Source organism: Schistocerca nitens, chromosome 2 (genome assembly GCF_023898315.1).
Source record: "Schistocerca nitens isolate TAMUIC-IGC-003100 chromosome 2, iqSchNite1.1, whole genome shotgun sequence".
NCBI lineage: Eukaryota > Metazoa > Arthropoda > Insecta > Orthoptera > Acrididae > Schistocerca > Schistocerca nitens.
Genome location: NC_064615.1, coordinates 826,160,799 through 826,184,274, shown reverse-complemented (window position 1 = coordinate 826,184,274; position 23,476 = coordinate 826,160,799). Strand labels below are relative to the sequence as shown.

The window sequence follows — 23,476 nt, the reverse complement described above, 5'->3', positions numbered from 1 at the left end:
CGTGAAAGAGTGAGAATGAAGAACTGGAAGTAGCTGTTTATAAATGATTCAGACAGCAATGCAGTAAAGGAATTCCAGTCGGTGGCCCAATAATACAGGAAAAACTAGTTGCATTTAACAAACAATTTGGCAATAGTATTTGTTTGCAGCAAGTGAGTGTTGGCTATCAAACTGGAGAAAATGACATGGCATTCGGCAGCTGACAGTCAATAGGGAAAGTTGCTCATCTAAGAGAAGCAGATGAGTTTGTAAACAAGATACATAAGATAACAGAGGAAGATGATTTAATTGAAGATGCCTTATACAATGCTAATGAAACTAGACTCTTTTACAAGACATTTCCTTCAAAAACATTAGCTGCCAAGAACGAGAAGGAAGCTTGTGAGTACAAGCAACAGAAACAGTGCATAACATTAATGGCATGTAGTAATGCAAATGAGAGGCATAAGCACCAATCATGGTGATTGGGAAATCCCAACATCCATGCTGTTTTTGAAATAATGACATAAATATACTATCAGTGCAATACTGCAAGTGTGGATGGACAGAGAAATAACTGTCTCAGTGGTTCCACAAAGCATTTGTACCAGCAGTGAGGAAAGAGATGAAGAAGAGAAAGTTTCCACTGAAAGTTATTCTTATTATTGACAATGCTTCCAGACACCCTTCTGACATGACTCTTTAAAGTCCGATGGCGTACATAACACGCACTCTTTCTTCAAACCAATGTGACAGCCCTAAATCAGCCCACTGACTGAGGAATTTTGGAATCAATTACACATCATTATCAACATGAACTACTACTCTCCTTGCTGAATGAATATGAAGACAATTCTACGAAGTCTATGCTGAAGGTGTGGAAAGCAATCAACTTATGTAAAGTTTTTTTTCCACAGAGCCAACACATGGGATAAAGTGGAGTGCACTTCAATAATGAAGAGCTGGACATCCATTGATGCAGAGTTCAATCCAATAATAGTGTTGGTGAGAGTTTAATCTATTAGATGAGTTTTGTATTTTGGGCAGAAAAATAAACGATTATCTATGAAAGAGAGAGGATATGAAAAGCAGACTCACAACAGTCAGAATAACATTTCTGAAAAAAAGAGAAATTTGTTAACATTAGTACAATTTTAATGTGTTACAAAGTCTTTCCTGAAACTAGGAGGGATGAATGAAAAGTAATGCTTCTACCTTCGTTAATTGGGTTTTGATGGGAATATTTAATAAATCAAATGCAGAAATAATCCTTAGAATGTGATCTTTAATTACCAATGTTCACTTTTCCTCATAAACAGCAGCCAAATGGGTACATTTCTGCCAACGATGAACAAGTTTTCTGAAGTCGTCACAGAAGAAGTTGATATTCTGTTTCTGCAACCACAGTCTCACAGTTCTCTCAAGATCTTCATCAGAAGCATAATGATATCCCTGCAGATCATCTTTCATTTTGGGGATCAGATGGAAGTCAGACGGTTCTAAATCTGGACTGTATGGAGGGTGGTGGTGAGATTCAGTCTCTGAAGTTCTGCTGGGGTGGCACGTGAAGTGTGTGATTGGGCATCATCATGTTGCAGGAAAACATTTCCTTTTTCCTTTTGGACCTTTGTTAGCCATTGTTTCAGAGTTCGCAATATTGTGATGTAACACTCTGAATTTATTGTTGTTCCACAATCAAGGAAATCAACATGGATAACACCATCTGTGTCCCAGAACACTGTGGCCATGATTTTTCAAGCTGAGGGCTGTGTCTTGAATTTCTTTTTCTGGGGCGAGTCTTTGTGTCAATATTCTATAGACCGACGTTCCGTCTCGAGGTCGTAATGGTGTACCCACATTTTGTCTCCTGTCACAACTGAATGGAGAAAGGCGTCGCCTTCATTCTTGTAACACAAGAGGAGTTCCTGGCAAATTTAGAGTCTGCACGTTTTCATTTCAGGAGTTAGCATCTGGGATACCCTTCGTGCACAGATTTTCCGATAGCCAAGGAAAGCAATATTGTAACCTACATGTTCTTGTCAAATGCCAATTGTGCTTGAAATTTCTCTCTGAGTGATACGACAATCATCCTGAATCAATCTGTCAACATTTTGCTTGTGAAACTCAAGGGTTTCTGTCACAGTACGTCCAACTCCTTGTTTGTCACACAAGTCAGATGTTCCCGCCTCAACATCTTTAAACTTACTTGTCCAACGACAAACAGTTCTCACATCAAAACAATCACCCTAAACTGCTTTCATTCTCTGGTGAATCTCCTTTGGGGTGACACCTTCTGCTGTCAAGAATTCACTGACTGAACATTGCTTAAATCGCATTGACCGACCGTCTGCACATGGTTCCATTCTTTACACTGTAACAACACAACCATTCAATGCTAAGGCTTCCCGCAAACTGGAGCTGTAGAGAAGAGGCTACAGAACAAGGCAGTACTTGCCACATACCAATGCTGCCAACTGTTGAAGAGTTACGAAGGTGGAGGCATTACTTTTCAGTCAACCCTCTTATTTGGAGTTTAGCCTTGTATGGAACTGAAAATGGATGATAAACAGTTCAGACAGGAAGAAAATAGAAGCTTTTGAAATGTGCCACAGAAGAATGCTGAAGATGGGATGGGTAGATCCAATGATTAATGAAGAGGTACTGAAAAGAATTGAATAAGAGAGAAAAAATCTCTATATCATAACTTGAATAAAAGAAGGGGCGTGTTGATAGGGCATATTGTGAGGCATCACGAAATAGTCAATTTGGTAATGGAGAAAAGTTTGATGAGTTAAAACTGTAAAGAGGGGCCAAGGTTTGGCTACACTAAGCAGGTTCAAGTGGATGTAGGTTGCAACAGTTATGTGGAGATGAAGATGAAGAGGATGAAGATGAACAGGATGAAGATGAAGAGGATGAAGATGACTCAGTACCACCCAGGACTAGAGCAACTGGAATTTTGCCAGGAATTCCACTACCTTTCGTTGTGGCCTGTAATGAGAAATAATGTCCTGTCCATAATGTCCTATCCACTGTCCTTCCCACCGCACCCACATTGGTATTCCACCACCCATCGAACGTACACAGTATCCAGCCATCCCTTCACAACCCCTGCTACCAACCTCTTTCCTCATGGCTCATATCCCTGTAATAAATCTAGATGAAAGACCTGTCCCATACAGCCTCCCACCACCACCTACTCCAGTCCAACCACAAACATTACCTGTCTCATCAAAAGCAGGGCTACCTGTGAAACTAGTCATGTGATATACAAGCTATGCTGCAACCACTGTGCTGTATTCTATGTGGGCATGACAACCAACAAACTATCTGTACACATGAAGGGTGTAATGGATGTGGGAGATGTTATTTTTTTTACTGTATTTGTCGATACCAAATTGTAAATGTTTTTTTTAATACTTTTTGTCAGAATTTATTGTAATTTGCCTTATTATATGTTAATTTACTTATGTTTTTGAGAGTGAAAGCATATTGATTACTATTAGTAAATGTATCAAAGAATAGCAAAGAGACTGATTACAAGTGGAAGCTTGTGTGTTGTGTAAAATATCTTTGACGCTGGAGTCGTCTTTGACTTTAGTCAGTCGGCAGCTAACTCTTGGTGTGTGTTGACGGAAGAACAATGTGAAGGTCGCCGTCATAAATAATTTTTAATTATGTTACTATTTTTTTGTATCAACCATAAAAAAAGAAACTACATTTGAAGAAATGGTATTTGAAACACCAAAATGAGGCAAACACGTTGAACCACGTCATTTCTGCAGCCGACAAAGATGCATTGTGGAATCATACTTGGACAACTGAAGCCAAGACTAATATCGCCTTGCAAACGTCTAACGGAAAAGGTACTGTCACGAAATATGGCAAATTTAAGTAAATAAAAAATAGTGACCATATTTTCAACTTGTGTCTTAGCCGGGATAGCGTATTTCAACTGGGGGCTCAGCCGGGATCACAATATTTCAACTGGGGACTGTAGCCGGGATTATTGTGTTCACGAGATCTTCAACAGTGCTACGAGGAAGAAAATTTTTGTGTGTTAATACCAGTTTCTTCAGAATGTGTGTTACAGTATTTGTGTTCATCGGGAAGTAAAAGTTTTGGAGAAGAAATCTTTCGGCAAAAAATATAATTTTCGACAGAAGAAAATACTTCAAGAATTTTGATCAACAATCACATGGATGGAAAACGTGGTTTTGCAACAGTAGAAGAGTGTTCCAGATAAGTCACGAAACCCTCGTATTTTGTTAAAACAATATTTTTATCTTGTTTTGTATTGTTGTGTATAAATTTTTGTTTTTCACAATGACTTATGAAATTTTCGAGAGTATTGTGCCTAAAGTAGAAAGTAGTAATTTCATAGACTTCGAACATCAGGACAGGTCAAATGAAACAGAAAGAACCGATCAATTTGATTTAAAAAGTTTTCTTGTAAATTTCACGAAAGAAATTAAACAATCAGTTGACGACAATAAGACTTACTGGGATGAAAAAATTGATAACATTTTGTTGCAAGTCCAAGCAGTCAATACCCAAGTGGGTGATCTTTCGAACAGAGTTGGCAGTGTTGAGGAAAAAATTGAATCTGTGGAAGCAAAAGTAAATGAAATTGATGCTAAATTGAGCGGTGAAATTAATACTGTAAAAAATGAGTTACTGGTAGATAGGGAAAGAAATTTAATTGATTTTAATGAGATAAAAGGGGAAATTAAAAATTTGGATGAGAACACGAAAGTTTTAGTAAAAAATGTACAACATGAAACTGACAATCGTTTGGTTACTCTAGAAAAAAAAGTAGAGTGCAATGATTTAGAAAACAAAAAATCTGTCCGAGAACTTAGCGAAAAACTTGAAAGTTTTGACATTGAATTTCAAAGCAAAAATCACAATGTCAACACATGCAATCTTGTATCTAATATTCCAGTGAAGCACTTTTCGGTAGATGGACCCTTACATCCCGTTGATTTTATACAGTATTGTAAGAATTGTTTTTTACCTCACTCACCAGATGATATGAAAATTAAATTTGTGAAAAAATTCTTGGAAGGGGAAGCTTTGACTTGGGCAAACCACATTGTAACTTTGGGGATGACCTTTTCAGAATTTGAATCCAAATTTCTGGAAAATTTTTGGGATGATCTTAAACAAACTAGAATCAAAAGTGAATTTTTGAATGGGAGAAACTATAGAGAATCAGATGGGAACATGAAACAATTTTGCAAAAGTGAACTTCAAAAACTTATTCATTTAACAAAACCTTTGGATGACTTGATCAAAATTGATACCTTAAAGAGAAGATTGCCATCAGCAATGCAGTTGTGTTTAGTTCATTGTCCTGATAGTAATGTAGAGCAGTTTCTCAATTATATTGAAAAGTTGGATAGGGTAACAAGAACACACAGTGGGTTTACTCAGAAAGGTAATGGTCAAAATTGGGGAAATGACAACTTTCAAAAAAGGGAACAAAACAATTATCATGGTGTCAGTCAAAATTCAGGGGGATATAACAATTTTCAGAAGAAGGATCATAATTTTTATTCAAAACAAGAACATGATTTTCGCGGAAATAATCAACAAAATAGAGAACACTTTGGGGATCAAAATCACAGAAATTTTGTTAGATATCAGTACAATAGAAACTACCAACAATCAGGTAATGTTTGGCATAGGAATGGGAACAGAAATGTTGATCAGAGACATTGGCAGAACCACAATCAGCAGTTCAAACAGGAACCGGAAATAAAAAACGAGTAGATGCACCCTTGAAGGTCCGCAAGGTTGAGGCAGAAGGTGAGCATGATGAAAGGACCAATGGATGTGACTATCATAAACCCAAACATGACAGTTCCAAACCTAAGCTATCACATGAGGTCATTAGTTGTTACTTATTGAAGAAATTTCAAGAGGAAAATAATGATGATAAAGATAACATTTTCAGTACACAAGAACATACAGTAGATAAAAGTAATTGTGATTCATTTAATTTAACAGAGTTTTACACTTGGGCAGAAAAGAACAACACTTTGTCAGATGATGTAATTTGTAGTAGTTCAGAGACGTGTGTGAATGAAAGAGAGAATGCATGCTGTGACAATGAAAATATTGGTGAAAGGGATCTGGTAACTTTAGAAAGGGGAAATAATATTTTGGGGGATAATTTGAATTTGTATGACCTGAATATGTGTAATGATAATGATGTTGATGATAAAGTTGATAATGATGGTAATGGTATTGATGATGATGTTGAGGAAAGGTATTTCATTAGTTTAAATAGGGAGTTGGGTATATACATGGTTGAAAATGGATTAAATAGTGAGAATATTATAGAAATTCCCAAGGATGTTACCAGGATGAATAAGGCTCACAAGCTGGGTGTATGTGAAAGTGTGAATTTTGATGTTGTTGGTAAAGAATCTGACTACACAAATAATGATGACACATATATAACTTCTAGCCTAAGTGAAACTTTTACAGATACTAATGATACACACATTTTTCTTATGAATATATGGCTGAACAGTGAAACTATTTCTTTTGACAAGAACTTTAGAAAGATGCTTATTAATGTATGTGAAACTGTATGTCCTGAGTGGTGGAAAAAGATGAGATATTTTATTTTTGAAAAGCTGAAGGATAAGTACTTCAATAGTATACAATGTGATTTGGATGAAAATTCTTGGCTATTTGAGATAATAGAGAGTACTAATGACAATTTTGTATCTTGTGCAAATTTTATAACTGTGACAAATAATACATGTAATGATATACCATATGATTCTGATAAGTATAGGTTTGGGGAAATTGGAAGTGATTTATTACATGAGGATACAGGTTCTGAGAAAAGTGATCAATTTTGCAGTCCTTATATAAAAGTTCAAATTGGGTCATGGATTGGTAAATGTTTAATTGATTCAGGAAGTGAGATCTCGGGAATATCTGAAAGGTTAAGCAAGAAATTGAAAGTGGGGAAAGATTATGTTGAAATGCCAGTTGTTGGGGTAAAGATAAAAGGTGCTACTGGGAAGAGCAGTAAATTGGTAAAAAGCCAGGCTTTAGTGACATTTTTAATTGAAGGCAAGTTGTTCACACATGGATGTTTTGTAATTCAGGAATTTAATGAGGATTTTCTTTTGGGTATGAATTGGATAGTAAAAGTAAATACAGCATTTGATTGGGATGGAAGAAAACTTTTGATAGAAACTAGTGAAAGGGAATACATTCAGACAAATTTTGTGAACACACTTGGTGATCAGAGTAATGGAAATTTTGACAGTGTCAATTTACTAAAAGAAAATAGATTGGAGAATATTGAAACTCATAGATTTGATACTGATGAAGTTGAATTTGGGAATTTAGTAAATTTGAAAATTTCATAACCGCAAAATTTATCTGGGGAGCAAAAACAACAGTTAGAAAATCTGCTGTGGGAATACAGTGATGTTTTCAGTGACATACCTGGTAGGGTAAAGGGTTATCAGTGTGAGCTTCAGGTAAAACCTCATGAACCATTTTTCATAAAACCATACAGTATTGCAATATCAAAAAGACCTACTGTTGAGAAAGAGCTGAAAAAGATGGAAGGATGTAATATAATAGAAAGGAGTATCAGTGCATATAATAATCCTCTAGTAGTAGTTTCGAAAAAAGATGGTGGAGTAAGATTGGTTTTGGACTCTAGACACTTAAACAAAATTTTGTTCAGACAGACAGACCATCCCGAAAATATTGATGAGTTACTCTATAAATTTACAGATATAAAATATATGTCAAGTTTGGATCTAACTTCGGGTTTTCATCAGGTATCACTTTCGGTTAATTCTAGAAAATATACTGCTTTCTTGTACAATGGTAAGAGTTACCAATATTGTGTTGTGCCATTTGGGTTAAATTCTTCTGTTTCCGAATTTATAAGAGCTGTGGATCATGGACTGGGGCAAGAACTTGCGTCTAAACTAATAATTTATGTAGATGACATTTTGGTTACAGGGCAAAACTGGGAGGAACATTTTTCGATTTTGAAGTCAGTTTGTGAAAAACTTAGAAAAGGGGGGATGACATTGAAATTAGAGAAATGTAAATTTGCAGTTTCTGAATTAAAATTTTTGGGCCATGTTGTCACAGACAAGGGAATTTTGGCAGATCCAGAAAAAATTAAAGCAATTTCAGAAATTCCTATTCCTAAGACTAAAAAACAATTAAAGTCGTTCTTTGGGTTATGTGGTTATTACCGAAAACATATAAGTGATCAGAGTCTGAATGCACCATGTTTAAGTCAGTTACTTAAGAAAAACACTGTTTGGGTTTGAGATAAAAGTTGTCAGGAAGAGTTTGATAAAATTAAGCAAGAGTTGAGGAAGCAACACTTATTACACAGACCTGGTTTTAATTTACCATTTTGTTTGAACACTGATAGCAGTAATTATGGGCTTGGAGCAGAGTTATTTCAAGAAAGAGTAGAGAATGGAGTTAAGATACATTGTAGCATAGCATTTGCAAGCAGAATGTTGCTCAAGCATGAGAAAAGTCATAGAAAATCCACACCCTAATGCTTATCGTTTGGTGTATCCTAAGTCAAAGAAATTATTTGGTCTCAGGAATGTTGTCTCTTTGAAACTGTATAAACAGAAATCATAATTTCAAAATTTAAATAACTTATTATCATCTAAAACAAAAGTCCTCCACTGGAATACGCTTGTTAGAACAAAACTGCATGTACAAACAAGTATGTATATTTGCATGTATAAATTAATAATTTGAAGTCACATGTTAATTGAAACTGATGAAAAAACACTGTTGTAACAAAGAATGAGCGAAAGATTTATTTTTACTTTTTTTACAAAAAAAAGTCTCCATAGTGAGCATTTCGGAATGTTTCTAATTTTTGGAAGCTAAGTCTTCCCTGTGGGTGAAGGCATGCATGTGAGGACATGCATGCAAAGGTATAAGTTTCAAAACCAATTGTAGATAAAGCCTCATGATATATGAGCAGTTTATTGTTGTTTATACTGATGTTGTGGGGAGCAAAAGTACTCTTCACAAGAATGTGACTTGTAGTAATATTGTAGTAGAGAGGCAAGTGTACATAAATAATTGCAAAAAATTTAGATAATACTGATGTATCTATAGCTGTACTAAAAGAAGAAAATCATAAGCAAAAAAAAATTTAAAAAAAAACATGAGTAAAAAAATTTAAAAAGAAAATCATTAGCAAAAAAAGATATACAAAAAAACATGAATAAAAAAATAAATAATAAAAAATCAAAGTAATATATATATATTAAAAAAAACACTACACTATATATGCCCAGTATCATTTTATTTATATATATATATATATATATATATATATATATATATATATATATATATCTAAAAAGAAAGATGATGAGACTTACCAAACAAAAGCGCTGGCAGGTCGATAGACACACAAACAAACACAAATATACACACAAAATTCAGATTTCGCAACAAACTGTTGCCTCATCAGGAAAGAGGGAATCCTTCTCCTTCCCTCTTTCCTGATGAGGCAACAGTTTGTTGCGAAATCTTGAATTTTGTGTGTATATTTGTGTTTGTTTGTGTGTCTATCGACCTGCCAGCGCTTTTGTTTGGTAAGTCTCATCATCTTTCTTTTTAGATATATTTTTTCCACGTGGAATGTTTCCCTCTGTTATATATATATATATATATATATATATATATATATATATATATATATATATATATATTAAAAAAACACTACACTATATATGCCCAGTATCATTTTTACTGTTACAATACGTAAGCATAATGAAATTAACATTAATATAAAAAAAAATTTAAATCTTATTCTAGGAAATGAGTTTTACCTTCCTATTATTTTCAATCTGTATGCTGTATGTTAGAATATTTCTCATGTATGTTTTATACCATGTATATTTGTCATGTCAAATAATTTCTTTACTTGAATTTTTTTGTGTATGGTATTGATGGGGAAGTATCATTGCAACAACAGCCAGTAACAAGTCCACAGATTCAAAGAGTCCAAATTTGGATGAGGTTATCAGACTGCATCATTAATGTACTAATTGTGTAATACAGATCCATCACTGAGTATGGTCGGGATTTTGTTGTATATGTCCATAACAACAAAAGCCCTGGGGAGCAGTTGTAATGGATCTGGGAGATGTTATTTTTTTTTTTTTACTGTATTTGTCGATACCAAATTGCAAATTTTTTTTTATACTTTTTGTCAGAATTTATTGTAATTTGCCTTATTATATGTTAATTTACTTATGTTTTTGAGAGTGAAAGCATATTGATTACTATTAGTAAATGTAATGAAGAATAGCAAAGAGACTGATTACAAGTGGAAGCTTGTGTGTTGTGTAAAATATCTTTGACGCTGGAGTCGTCTTTGACTTTAGTCAGTCGGCAGCTAACTCTTGGTGTGTGTTGACGGAAGAACAATGTGAAGGTCGCCGTCATAAATAATTTTTAATTATGTTACTATTTTTTTTGTATTAACCATAAAAAAAGAAACTACATTTGAAGAAATGGTATTTGAAACACCAAAATGAGGCAAACACGTTGAACCACGTCATTTCTGCAGCCGACAAAGATGCATTGTGGAATCATACTTAGACAACTGAAGCCAAGACTAATATCGCCTTGCAAACGTCTAACGGAAAAGGTACTGTCACGAAATATGGCAACTTTAAGTAAATAAAAAATAGTGACCATATTTTCAACTTGTGTCTTAGCCAGGATAGCGTATTTCAAGGGCCATCGACAAATGGTGGCCAAGAAACAGCAGGACCACCCCATTGCTGAGCAACGCCACCCAACACGATGTTCATCATTTCAATGACTGCTTCACAGCATGGCCATCTGGATCCTTCACACCAACATGCACATGTAGGAACTCCCTCTGCAATAAATCCTACGTTCCCATAACCCTCCTGATCTCAATCTCCATTAGTCAATGTCCTTACCAATCTAATCACTTCCTAGTTCCCATTCCAATACTATGCAGACCTCTAATTCACCATCACACCTTCAGTCGCTTTACTTTCCTCCTTTTCCACTACCCTTGCCCCTCACTACATCTAACTTCCCGACTACACCTAACTGCTCTACCCTCTCCCCACCTCATCCCTGTACACTGCCACAATCAGCACTTCGTCATTCCTCAGCCATACCCTAGTATTCCTCCCCATCGCTGCCTCAACCTCATCCTTACCCCCACCACCCGGCTGCATCTCTCATCATGTGCTGCTGCTCACAGTCTGGCTTCAGCTGCCAGAGACTGTGGTCTATTTGGACGAGTTGCATTTGCATATGTGTGTGTGTGTGTGTGTGTGTGTGTGTGTGTGTATGTGTGTGTGTGTGTGTTCTTGTTCCAAACTTAGGATGATAACAATGAACTCTATTAATGCTGTTGTAGCTAAGAACCTGTTATGTACACCTGAAATGGCATATCTCTGTAATGTAGTCTGAAGGGACGCAACCCCTTCAAAAGTTAGGGGAAAAGCAACTTAGAGTGCCAGAACAAAGTGTAGACTATGTCAAATGTCTGCTGTTGTGCTGAAAGCAGTTTGGCTTCCATGTTCAATTACAGACTTCCAGCAATCATTTTCACACTATAGTGAAGTGTTGGTGGATCATCAGAATAATGACTAACAAAGAATCTGTGATGCTAGGACAATGCTCTCTTTTGCAATTTTTTTTAAACAGATTAGAATTAATATAGTTAACACAAACGTTCTTTTTGTGTGTGTGTGTGTGTGTGTGTGTGTGTGTGTGTGTGTGTGTGTGTCTTATTATCTCAAATGACAACTAGATTGCAAGAGACACAGATCATCACATATGCAAACATCACACAAATACGTATATAAATACTTGTGCTTGATAGTAAGACTAAATTGTTGGGACACCTTTGCTCTAAACATGAAAAAATAGGTAATTTATTTGGTGTTTCATGATTTAGATAATGAATGACACAACTGCATGCTTTCCAAAACATGAATTATGATAAAATCAAGTCAAACATTTCTACTTCCAAGACAGTTTTCCAGTTCCAATTACGTTATTGGATAAACATAATAGTAAATGCAGATAACCTTTACTGGATAATGCCTACTACGCATATATATCATAAATACACTATGAAAATGAAAGGGGGGACCCTATACATAACTTTTATTGCTTAAAAAGTTATTTCCCACATTTTACACCATTTTCTGAAGTCCCTTGAAAAGTGTAAAAGCAAAGTTTCATTGTAAATGTAATGACAATAAATATAATTTAGATGATAGGTTTGTTTTCATTTTCAATATAACACTGAAAAAATGAAATAAGACAAAAATGAAGAACACATAATGCTTGAAAAAAAAATAAGCTGGCACAAAATAACACTGAAATTGGCAATAAAATAAAATAATTGTTTTCCACCCTTATTTATGTGTCACAATCATGTCAAAGTAAAACAGCAAATAGCTGGTAGCCAATAACTGACATAAATCACAGATGTCAGATAGAAAACCAGAGATGGAGACACACCACTAAACTGTACTGCTGCTTAAGATAAGCTTGTGTGGTGTGACTATAGCCAAGAAACATAAAACATGAGGAAATGTTATGATTACCTGGTGGTAGCATTCTGACGTGTGAGAGATGAAACAGCTTGGGCAATTTTGCTTCTGGTTAGGGTCCCATGACCTGATGGTGTCGTACCACTACGGAGATTACAGATTGCAGATGGTGGCAATTCCCCCAACTGCAATGGTGTAGGCTTACGGGTTGTGTCAGGAGAATTGCATGGTGTAGGCGAGCCAGAATGGGATGGACTCTCATCACTACTAGAACTTACCGATCCCTCTAGCTCGTGGTACTCTGTAAACACACAAAAGTAATTATTTTTATCATGTATGGAGAGTTCTCCAATTGAAACAAGTAATCTGCTTCCTTTGAACTTTCCCTCTTCTTTATTTTACTGCTCATTATTACTGCCACAGCTAGATAAACTTTTAAATTTTGGTAACTTCATGATAAATTCTATAACGTTCTCAAGTAAGCAGATTTCACAGTCATAGGGATTACCATCCAGTGGAAATCATATAGAGAAGCGCATTATACATACCTGCTGCCCTCAAGCCTATGCTTCGGACCACAACACCTGCCACTTCTGCTACGTATCAGCCATGCCATCCCACACCTTTGCTAGAACCATAGCCGCTGACCACACATCAGCTGCTCTGGAAAGTCCTGCTACACTATACCTATGGGGTTTGACAGGATCACAGCTGCTGCTGTCCGACAACCAATCCAGAAGAAACACCAACTCATTGCCACTAACGACGAGACTGGGCTTCATCATAGTGGCCTTTGCTATGCATTACTACAGAAGGACATTTCGGCTGTACTCGTGTGAACCTTCATCCTTTAAGCTGTACTAGAGAGTTAGTTCATGGTCAATAAACAAACTGTTGTTACTTCAATGTGTGCATCTCAATCTCTCACTCAGCACATCATTCAGCCAAGCGCTAATATTGGTGATGAAAGTAATTGGTTTCATGATACAGTGCTCTTCCCGTGTTTGCCATATACTTCAGCTGATGATGATAATGGTTACATGATATGTGTAATACTTAAAGTGCAGTGCTCGCTCAAGATTCACCCACTCCAGCCCCTGTTCATGGTTCCCTGGCTGCAGCACCAGCTCTTGGTCTTGTCCGTCACCCAGCTGCCTTCCCTTTGCTACACCAAGCCATGTCGCAATGCAGTCATGGCCAGCCTTCTTCCCACTGATGGCTCATGTACTGGACATGGACTATTCTATTCTTGGATTCTGTATCTATGTTCATTTGTTTGCTTGTCTCACTTCTGGTAGGCATTCCGTAGCAATTCGTGTTCATATTTCTCAGCAGATGCATGCAACTTCTTGGCAATGTTCTCTCTTCTGTGTAGTCTGGTGGTTCATTCATAACTTTACCCTATGTGCATTCTCTTCCCTCTTCCCTTTTTTGTCAATCTGTGTATTTCTCGTGTCTCTGGGTATATTCAAGTTCTAATTCATTTGTAGTGTATTTTCCCCTCTCCAGAACTCATGTTGCTTCCAGCCCTTCACTTCAGGGTTTGGGCAACTCAGGACCTCCTGCAGTCCACCATTCAATACACTTAAAGTTCTCCAGCTCTTTTCCACAACATTCACACTGGTATCTAGTTTTTGTGTATGTGTGGGCCATCTACCGTTAAGTTAGTTACAATGCTGTCATACAGTGCCACTCTGTTCTTGTTCACAGAGCTCAATGTCAGATGCCCCTCTGGTACCAGCATAGCCCTCTCAGGTAACGCCATCAAACGACTATCTTTTTGTTGCAGTCCTGTCGCAGTCAGCCCTCCTATCCTTGCCTGCCGTGTCACAGCAGGTGCCCCTGTACTCACCAACCTTGTTACACTGGTGCCCGTACACTCACCAGCCATCCAGTCATCACCACCACTATCACAGCCTGCCCTCACAAATCTGTCCCCGTCACTGTTATTGTGGTCACCTTCGCAGCCAACCAAGCAGCCTTTCCTGCTGTCATTGCTGGCTCTGTCACGGTGGGCCTTCCCATTGCTGTTCCCGGAAGTAGCAGCCTCCGTACCTGCCTCCTACATGGCCATCTTTGCTTTCACACAGGCACCCCACTGGCATCTCCAATCCCATTTTGTGTTATTCCAGGCTTGTGTTGTGCCTCTGTGGACACTTCACTTCCATCCCAGCCTCCACCCAAGCCTTCCCTGCCACTGACTTAAGATAGTTTGTTACCACTTCCCTACATGGCCATGGCATGCTTCTTGTGTCAGGATCAAATTTTGTCTACAGTGATTGGTTCTGTTGTTGTCTTGTTCTAGCTAGTTCTGGTGGCTGTCTGGTGCCTCTTTCCCTGGAAGCTGCATTTCTCTGAGATAGTTACACCACCTCCCTCGAGGGGAGAGGGATGTAGTATTTGCAGCACTGGACCACTGCACATTGGGCTACCTCATTCATGGATATGCTCTGAGAGCCAGCTATGACACCTCCCTTACCTCAGGAGGTTGGTTATCAAAAGAAGAGTCGCTGTGCTGTTTACCACCAAGCCTCCTGCAGCCACCACAGTGTCCAGGTGCACAAGCCACACCAATACATGGCATGCAAATCATGGTAAACAGGGCTGCAGTCACAGGTGCCTATTCATATCCACGCGCTCCTATGTCCACATGACACTGCACCAGTATTCCTCTACTGACGGGTACTTAGGTCACCATTCAACATCTCAACAGCAGTTCAGCTTCAGGCTCCAGACCAAGTACCAGTCGTCCTTGAGCCTACACTTTGGATCACAACATATGCCACTGCTGCTACCCATCGGCTATGCCGCCCCACGGCTTCGCTAGGATCACAGCAACTAACCCTACGTCAGACCCTCGGCAAGGTCCCACTACACTGGACTTGTGTCCTTTGCCAACGTCAAAGTCACTCCCATCTGACAGCCACTCCAGATGGCCCGCTTCTTTAGTACATCACCACTACTGATGATAGTGGGCTTCATCACTGGCCTTCATTACACATCACTACATAAGGACATTTTATTGTCCTCATGTGAGGACCTTCATCCTCTAAGCTGTACTGACTTAGTTCATGGTCAATAAACAAACAGTTGTTACTTCAACAAATGTATGTCTATCACATAGTTGGCACACCACTCAGCCAAGGGTTACTATAACTGATAAATAATTTAATGCTTCAATGACAACACTGTTGAACAGATTATAATACAGGGTGTTTAAAAAAAGGATCAGATTTCAAAACTACATATTTATTGATAAAAACACACTACAAACATGCGACAGATTGCAAGATACTCACAAAATCTTAAAGCTTTAGCTTCGGTATTACAAGTGTTCAGTGTGTCCACCAGTAGCAGCACAAACAACATCTAGACAACAGATAAATTTATCAAACTTTATGTTATGGTAACTGTTATTCTGTTCTTCACTTCTTCTATGTCACGAGGTAAATGGAACATGAACACACTTTCCTTCACATATCCCCACAAGAAAGAATCACATGGGATCTTGTCTGGCTATCTTGGAGGTCAAGAATGCAGGGCAGCTTGTCACAATCCCGTGCGCCCTATCCAGTAGTGAGGTGGAGTGTCACTAAGAAAATGATGTATGTTGTTGTGCGAGTGGGGTGGAGCTCCAATTTGTTAGAAAATGAAGTCATCAGAGTGCTCCTGAAGTTGTGGAAAAGGTCAGTTCTGCAGCATATGAAGAGAGCCCATTCCACTCACTGTGTTTTCCTCGAAAAAGAAGGGACCGTACACTTTCTTGCGAAAAATAGCACCAAAAAAGTTCACTTTAGGTGAGTCTCTTTTGTGCTCAATAATGTAATGAGAGTTCTGGAGTCCCTATGTGCACATTTTATGTCGGTTTACTTTACCGTCAACATGAAATGTTGCTTCATCACTGAAAATTGACCATGTTGAAAATGTATCACCTTCTCTGCTTCCTTTTATCACCAACCTGCAGAGCTGGCACTAATTGCAGTCGGTATTGTTTATAGACCAAATGACTTGACTATCACCAGAGAGAGGTGTAAGGCATTGCCAGTTTTGTGCTTGCACAGGGTGTAGAATTTCATAGATTCCACTCAAACATCTGTCGAATTCTTTCCACATTGTCATCAGAAGTGCGAGGTTGACATGGACTTTGGCACAAGCATCATGTCTCTTAAGACTGGCGATACTGACAATGAATGTTTTCGGCAGCAGGGGGATCAATGCCAAAATGCCAACAAAAATCATGCTGGACCCAAATCACTGACTCACTTTTTGCAAACTGCAGCACACTAAATGCCTTCTGTTGAATGGATGCCATCTTATTTCTGACCGACTGCAAACTGAGAAGATGCACTGAGTGACATGTAACGGCAATTTTCTGAACCCCATGGCTATGCCCACTGAAACAACAAACGTTTCCTTGCCAACATGTTCCACGCTTCATCACTATTACCACCCAAGATCAGGTCATTCTTTTTGAAACACCCTATATAAAGTAAACAACATTTATTTTCACACAAACACACACAAAAGGCGAGACAAACCCTAGGTTTAAGATCAATGGTTCCCTCGATCACTGAAGGAATGAGAAGTGTTGTAGCCTAATAAGCTAATCATGAATTAAGAAAGTAAGCAACAAAGCCAAATCAAGGAACACAAAACAAGAAAGTTTAGGAACCAACAATGTGATTTTAGCATTTATTACTTCTGTCTTGAGCTGTCATTGAAATCTGTCTTCCAGTTCTAGAACCCAGCTTTACAAAAGTAATTCACGTCAGTAAGTAAACACAAAGTACTTCTTCCGGTTCTAGTCTTGCCATAGTCACAGGAGAGGAGTGTGTGTGTGTGTGTGTGTGTGTGTGTGTGTGTGTGGAGTTTTTCTTGAAAAAAAGAGCAGGAGTTCGAAAGCTAGTGTGAATTCTGTTTCCTGTTATATGTTCCTGTGCTCCATGCATCAGTCCGCTATAGGTGAGCGGTTCCCTTTCCCTTATTTTACATGTTCTTCCACTTCTTCACTAGACAAAGTTTACCATTTTAGGTAAATAAAACAAACAAGGGTATTGGAAGATCTTTGTAATGATTCCAAAAGAATGTGGAGAAGTAACTTAGCACAGCATGTGCCTTTGAAATGGAGATAATTGATAATGTTACTCCAGCATTTTTGTAAACAAAAATAAAAAGCTCCCAAGAAAAACAAACCACAAGTATACAGTGATAATACTAACTACTCATAGTACACAATAATAATACTAATTGCTCATGTTGCTCTGACACGCAACAGTGCTGCCTCTGCCCCCCATGGACACAGAAAATGCAATACAGATACAACTGTTTCAATCTGGAACAGAGCTTGTAATTAGTAAGAGACTGCACTTCATGTAATTTTGCAAAATCCTTGCTGGACATGAGATAAATAAAACCAAGAGTGCAGGAATTAAAGTTACAAACAAACTTGCATCTCTCTTCAGAGTGAAACTCCTGCCCCCCCCCCCCCTTTCCACACCCACACCCCATCTACACACACACACACACACACACACACACACACACACACACACACACATGCAATAATCATTAAATGGCTACACAGTGTTGCATGCAGCATCATTAGAAATTTGTCCTGCATGAATAACTTCATGCAACAGAAGGGCAAACAATGTCTATGCACTTTTAGAGAGGCCCTCTTTACTAGTTTATGATTTCAGACATTCCACAGATGTCATCACCTTCACACAATTTATGGTCTTATTTAATTTTGATGCCACAATCATCTCTTTTCAGCAGCAAAGTGCCCATCCTAAATAAATCATAAAAAAATTACTATTGATAAAATTTGAAGCACAAAACTTATGATGTTATCACAGTAAAATTACGAGCTGGAACCGCTAAACTGTTTTATTAATGTTTTTTCTCTTTGGAGAATGGTTCTATGATGAACAGTGTATAAGACCTTCTGGCACTTGAGAGGAGTGCCTCTTACATCAGATATAGCTCCTTGATGCACAGCTGAGCAGTGCGCAGCAACATTTTCATCAAATACTCCTTACTTCTCAGGCAGAGGATGAAACACTGAACACCCCGTACGCCAATATGCTATATCACAATGGGAGTTTATTTAGAGCACGGAAGAAAAAGTGCCACTTTATGGTTATGCCTACAATGAAACATATTTGTTTGAAAAACACACTTTCACGTTCTAATGTAATGCATATGTTATCTTTACTCAGCCAAGGTTAATTCCTATACCAAATATAAACTAACAGCTTAATTACTTCCAATAGTATTATATAAGCAACATATTCAGACCTCTATCTATTATTGTAACAGCTTCAAAAACAATATTTTGGAAAAATGATTTTTTGGAGATAAAATCAGTCACATTTGTATCTGCTTGTGTGATTGCACTGAAAAATATAAAAATTAAAGGCAAAAAAGAAAAGAAAAATAATACAGATGAATTACATGACAAGGGGGAGATGGAGATGGACGTCCCTGGTGTCTGCTATAATTTAAATGATGAGAAAACATTTATGAAAACTGTAGAAGACATGAAGACAAAAACATGTCACTTTGTTAAGATTCATTTCTGCTTTAGTGCAAAGCGTACCTAGCGTAGTACATCTGCTTCATAAAACAACTCTCCCAGTTCTTTGCCATTTTATATATACTTATTTTAAATATTTGATGCTATAATCTGACAACTGATTTCAATAGTGTGTTTTAATTTTTGCTGACCTGAGAATCTGCATTTCTCTCTTCGGTCTTTTCCTCCTCAAACAAGATGGAATTCCTCTCTTGACCTTTGAGGGACCTGACATCACCTCCCCCACTTTTCCAACCTAATCAAACTCTTTTTTTCTGTCTACTGTGAAGAAAGAACCAGCAGTTCCCTGAAGTGGGGTTACTGTCTTCATCATGGGGTATCATATAAGCATATAAGCTGCACTGGGAGCACTGCCTGAAAGTAAGTTCTGACAAGTCCATTATCTCTCTGTGGTATTAATCAATTTGAATAAAATATTTCTTTTTATAGAATCTGCCATTTCTCCCGTACATCACATGCATCGCTTTTTGTGTTCAAATTTATCTCAATGTTCAAAGAGGCAGCATGTATGATTGTATGTTGTGCAGACTGAGGTGCGGCATCAATGCGGAGTGCCCCATTTGGACAGCTTCCCACAATGCTTCTTGACAGCCTCCTGCAGAGATTTCTGATCTGCCATTTTGTTCTTCATCATTCAGACTAGTGTTACATCAGAAGCATCTAAACCATCCTAAACACTGTCATGCTGTTGATGATGATGCCATGTTGTCGTGCACTTCCACCGACTCAGTATGGATTGTCACCACATTGTCCCCCTTCACATGCAGAAAACGAATTGCAGTATGATACTCCTCTTTATTAATGGCCTCACCATTTTGTTTTAGCTCCTCTAGCAGCTTGCTATGGTGCTGTGCACAGTGATTTCAATGTGTAGCATGAAACCAGACATGTGCCTTCAAACAAACAAAAAATTATTTATGAAACCATATTTTTTTGATGTGATACAACTTTACAAATACCCCTCTACATGGTCAACCGTGTGAGCAATGCATGCCACTTGCCAACAAAGCACTGATCACTTAAGTGGTGGAGATTTTTTTGTGTATGGAATGTTTACATTGGATGAAACAAGCTTCTGACATGCCTGACATTGTCTGTAATTAGCGAATGATATACAAGTCTCCTGATCATCATGTGCAACCATTTAGTCACCTAAAGGACCCAGCAGGTGAGCTGCACCTTCAGCAAGATAGTGCAGTGCTTCGATCACTCCTGAATTGTGCCACAATTGTTTGAAGGACCATCCACCAACATGGCGTTGCTTGCGTGACTCCTCAGATTACGAGACCTCCGACCTAGTGAGCACATCTGGGATGCCAACAAGTCAGAACTGCATGTCTTGCGACCAGCTCCAATTAATCTCCACAAGTTGTGGACAGTGGTTGAAGGGCCGTGGAACTGAATGTATGCTCGATACTTTTAGTCTCACGTGGAGTTGGCAGCACAGCAAATCACTGCCATAGTCAACATAAAATGGAGTGTTACATACTACAATGTTTGTGTGTTCAAATTAACTGCACATGAGTGTATGTACAACATGAATAAACATTTTGTATCTTCCTTTACGGAAAGAGAACACAAGAGGTTGTTTCCAGCTGCTGATGACTTCACAATACAAACAGTTTTCCTTACAGTAGTATGTCTCAATACTACAAATTGAACAGAACAATACTGATTTTGAGGTAATATGATACCATCTTGAGACGTGCATGGCGTAACTGACTGCTGCAAAATATATTTCCGGAGTGTATTCAAAACCTTAAAATAAACATACATGGCTTCATACAAAGCAATCCTGTATCAATTCTGCTACAGCAAGGAAAGTTAGTTTTTCCCCAAACTGGCTCACCTTGAGCTCACTTTCCATGGTTTAGTTGCCCTGATACAAGATTGCAGAACAGAAGTTAATGAACATTTATTTTAAGTCACGTTTAGCTTACGGTTACAAATAATTCAAAGAAATACTTTTTGTGGAAGTCTGTTACATCATTCATTTTTTGCAGGCACCTGAAATGACATCAAATTATCCTAAAATAGATGGTGTTACTTTTTCAACAGAACAGAAAACTATATACGAGGGTTGTAACTTCAATAGTGGCAACTATTTATTCACAACCGATACAAAAGTGTTACATATTTGCACCTGTACTGTCCTTCAAAGTAGTCACCAGCATTGTGTAGAACCCATTGCCAGCAATGTGGAAGGCCTAGTATACCAACAGCAGAGCCTGTTCTGTTGATGGTGCGAATGGAGTAGTCTATTGCCTGTCAAATCTCTGGAATAGCTCTGAAGCGGTTGTGAATAAATAGTTGCCACTATTTAAGTTCCAATCCTTGTATCTATAAAGAAAAATTTTTATATCGTGAGGAACAAGAAAATTATTAAAGTTATTTTTTGACTCTGACTCTTTGCATCTTGCAGAAATTATAACTGGATCCATGTTAATGAACACAGAGTAAAACAAAACCATACTAATCTACTTCAGGAAATCACAGGAGAACAAAAATACTGTTGGATTAAAGGACACCATTCAACACCACTGAGTCCTCAGTAGGCACACGTAAAAGAAAGGAAACGTGCTAGCTTTCAGAGTTAACATTTTTTTACACTAGAGCAAAACACACACACACACACACACACACACACACACACACACACACACAATGGTGCTAGTTGAACTAACAGTGCCAATTCTGCACTTCAGCAGGCGGAACAGATTGTTGTGAGGGTTGTGTCAGGTGGGGTCAAGCACAGGAAGAGGGAGACAGAGAGAGGGATTGGAGGCGGGTGGCTAACAGTTCAGAGGGAGGAAGTCAGTGGGAAGGAGAGGCAGCAGGTACATAAGGGGGGGGGGGGGGGGGTTGTGATGCACAGTTGTCAGAGGCAGAGGGGCACAGCGCATGCAGAAGGAGACATGGGGACAAGAATAGGGATGTGGTGGCTGGATAGAGGAAGGGAAAACTGTTGGGTGGAGGGTGTGGGGACAGTGGGTTACTGGAGATTGAGGCCAGGGCAATTATGAAAGAGAAGGACACGTCGCAAAGATATCACTCATCTGCATAGTTCAGAGAAGCTGATGGTCCATGGAAGGATCCAGATGGCCCGGGTTGTTAAGCAGCCATTAAAATTGAGTTTGTTGCGCTCAGCTGCATGTTGTGCCACCAGGTGGTCAGCTTTGCTATTGGGAACTGCTTGGGGGTGGCCATACATCCTGGTGGACAACTGGCTGGTAATCACATCAATATAAAACTCTGTGAAGTGTTTGCAGCAGAGTTAGTATATGACACGCCTGCTTTTAATGGTGGCCCAGCATATGGCAAGGGATTGGGTTTGAGAGTGGTACAGGGATGGACTAGGATATAGTGTAGGTTGGGTGAGCAATGGGACTCTTCTTTAGAAGGAGTAGGAAGGATCTTGGGTAGAGCTTCCCTCATTTCAGGGGATGACAAGAAAAAAATCAAAGTCTTGATAAAGGATACGGTTCATCTGTACCAGTCCAAGGTACTATTAGGGTGACAAGGATGTTGCACTTACGTAGCTGATTCTTGGGGTTGGTGGGACAACTGGGTGTGCATGAGGATATGACAAAGGAAAATCATCAAAACTGTTCGTGGACTAGGTTAGTCAGGTAGTGTCTGTCTATGAATGGGACCTCCAGCATACCGAGCAAGGGAGTTTTCATCACTGCAGCTACGTCACCCACATGTTGCTAGGTCACATGAGAGAGTTTTTCTTGTGTGAAAGTGATTACAGCTGTTGAAATGCAGAGGGCAGGCTCCAGGAATGTGACACATTGGGTTGAGGAGTGCCCCAGATTGGAGAGGAGGTGTTCTGGAGGAATGAGGATGAGGTGGCTTGGCCATGAGTCCAGGTCATGAAGTTATCACCTGAACCAGACTAGGGGTTGGGAGTTTTGGGATGCAAAGTAGCTTTCCTCTAGATGGCCCGTTAGAGGTTAGCATACAAGGGTATCATCCAGGTGCCCATGGCTATGCCACGAATTTGTTTGTATACCTTCCCATCAAAGGAGACGAAGTTGCGAGTCAGGATACAGTTAGTAAGGTGTGTAAGGAAATGGGTAGTGGATTTGGAGTCTGAAGGATGTTGGGAAAGGTAGTGTTCAACAATGGCAAGGCTATGGCCATGGGGGATGTTGGTGTATAGGGAGGTGGCATCAACAGTGATGAGTAGGGATTCAGGAGGTAAAGGGGTGGGGATGGTGGAGAGTCAGTGAAGGAAGTAGTTAGAATCTTTGTTATGGGAGGCAAGATTTCAGGCAATTGGTTGGAGGAGTTTGTCAACAAG

At 38.7% G+C, this 23,476-nt stretch overlaps 1 protein-coding gene across 1 annotated transcript in view; it reads right to left on the bottom strand.

The window, feature by feature from the left end:
- The window catches only part of LOC126237091 (disks large homolog 5-like), a 212,172-nt gene that overhangs the window by 79,311 nt on the left and 109,385 nt on the right, over positions 1-23,476 (bottom strand). Inside the window, exon 20 of the mRNA XM_049946894.1 lies at positions 12,627-12,873. Coding sequence (XP_049802851.1) covers positions 12,627-12,873 — 247 coding nt within the window. The remainder of the gene's footprint in view (positions 1-12,626; positions 12,874-23,476) is intronic.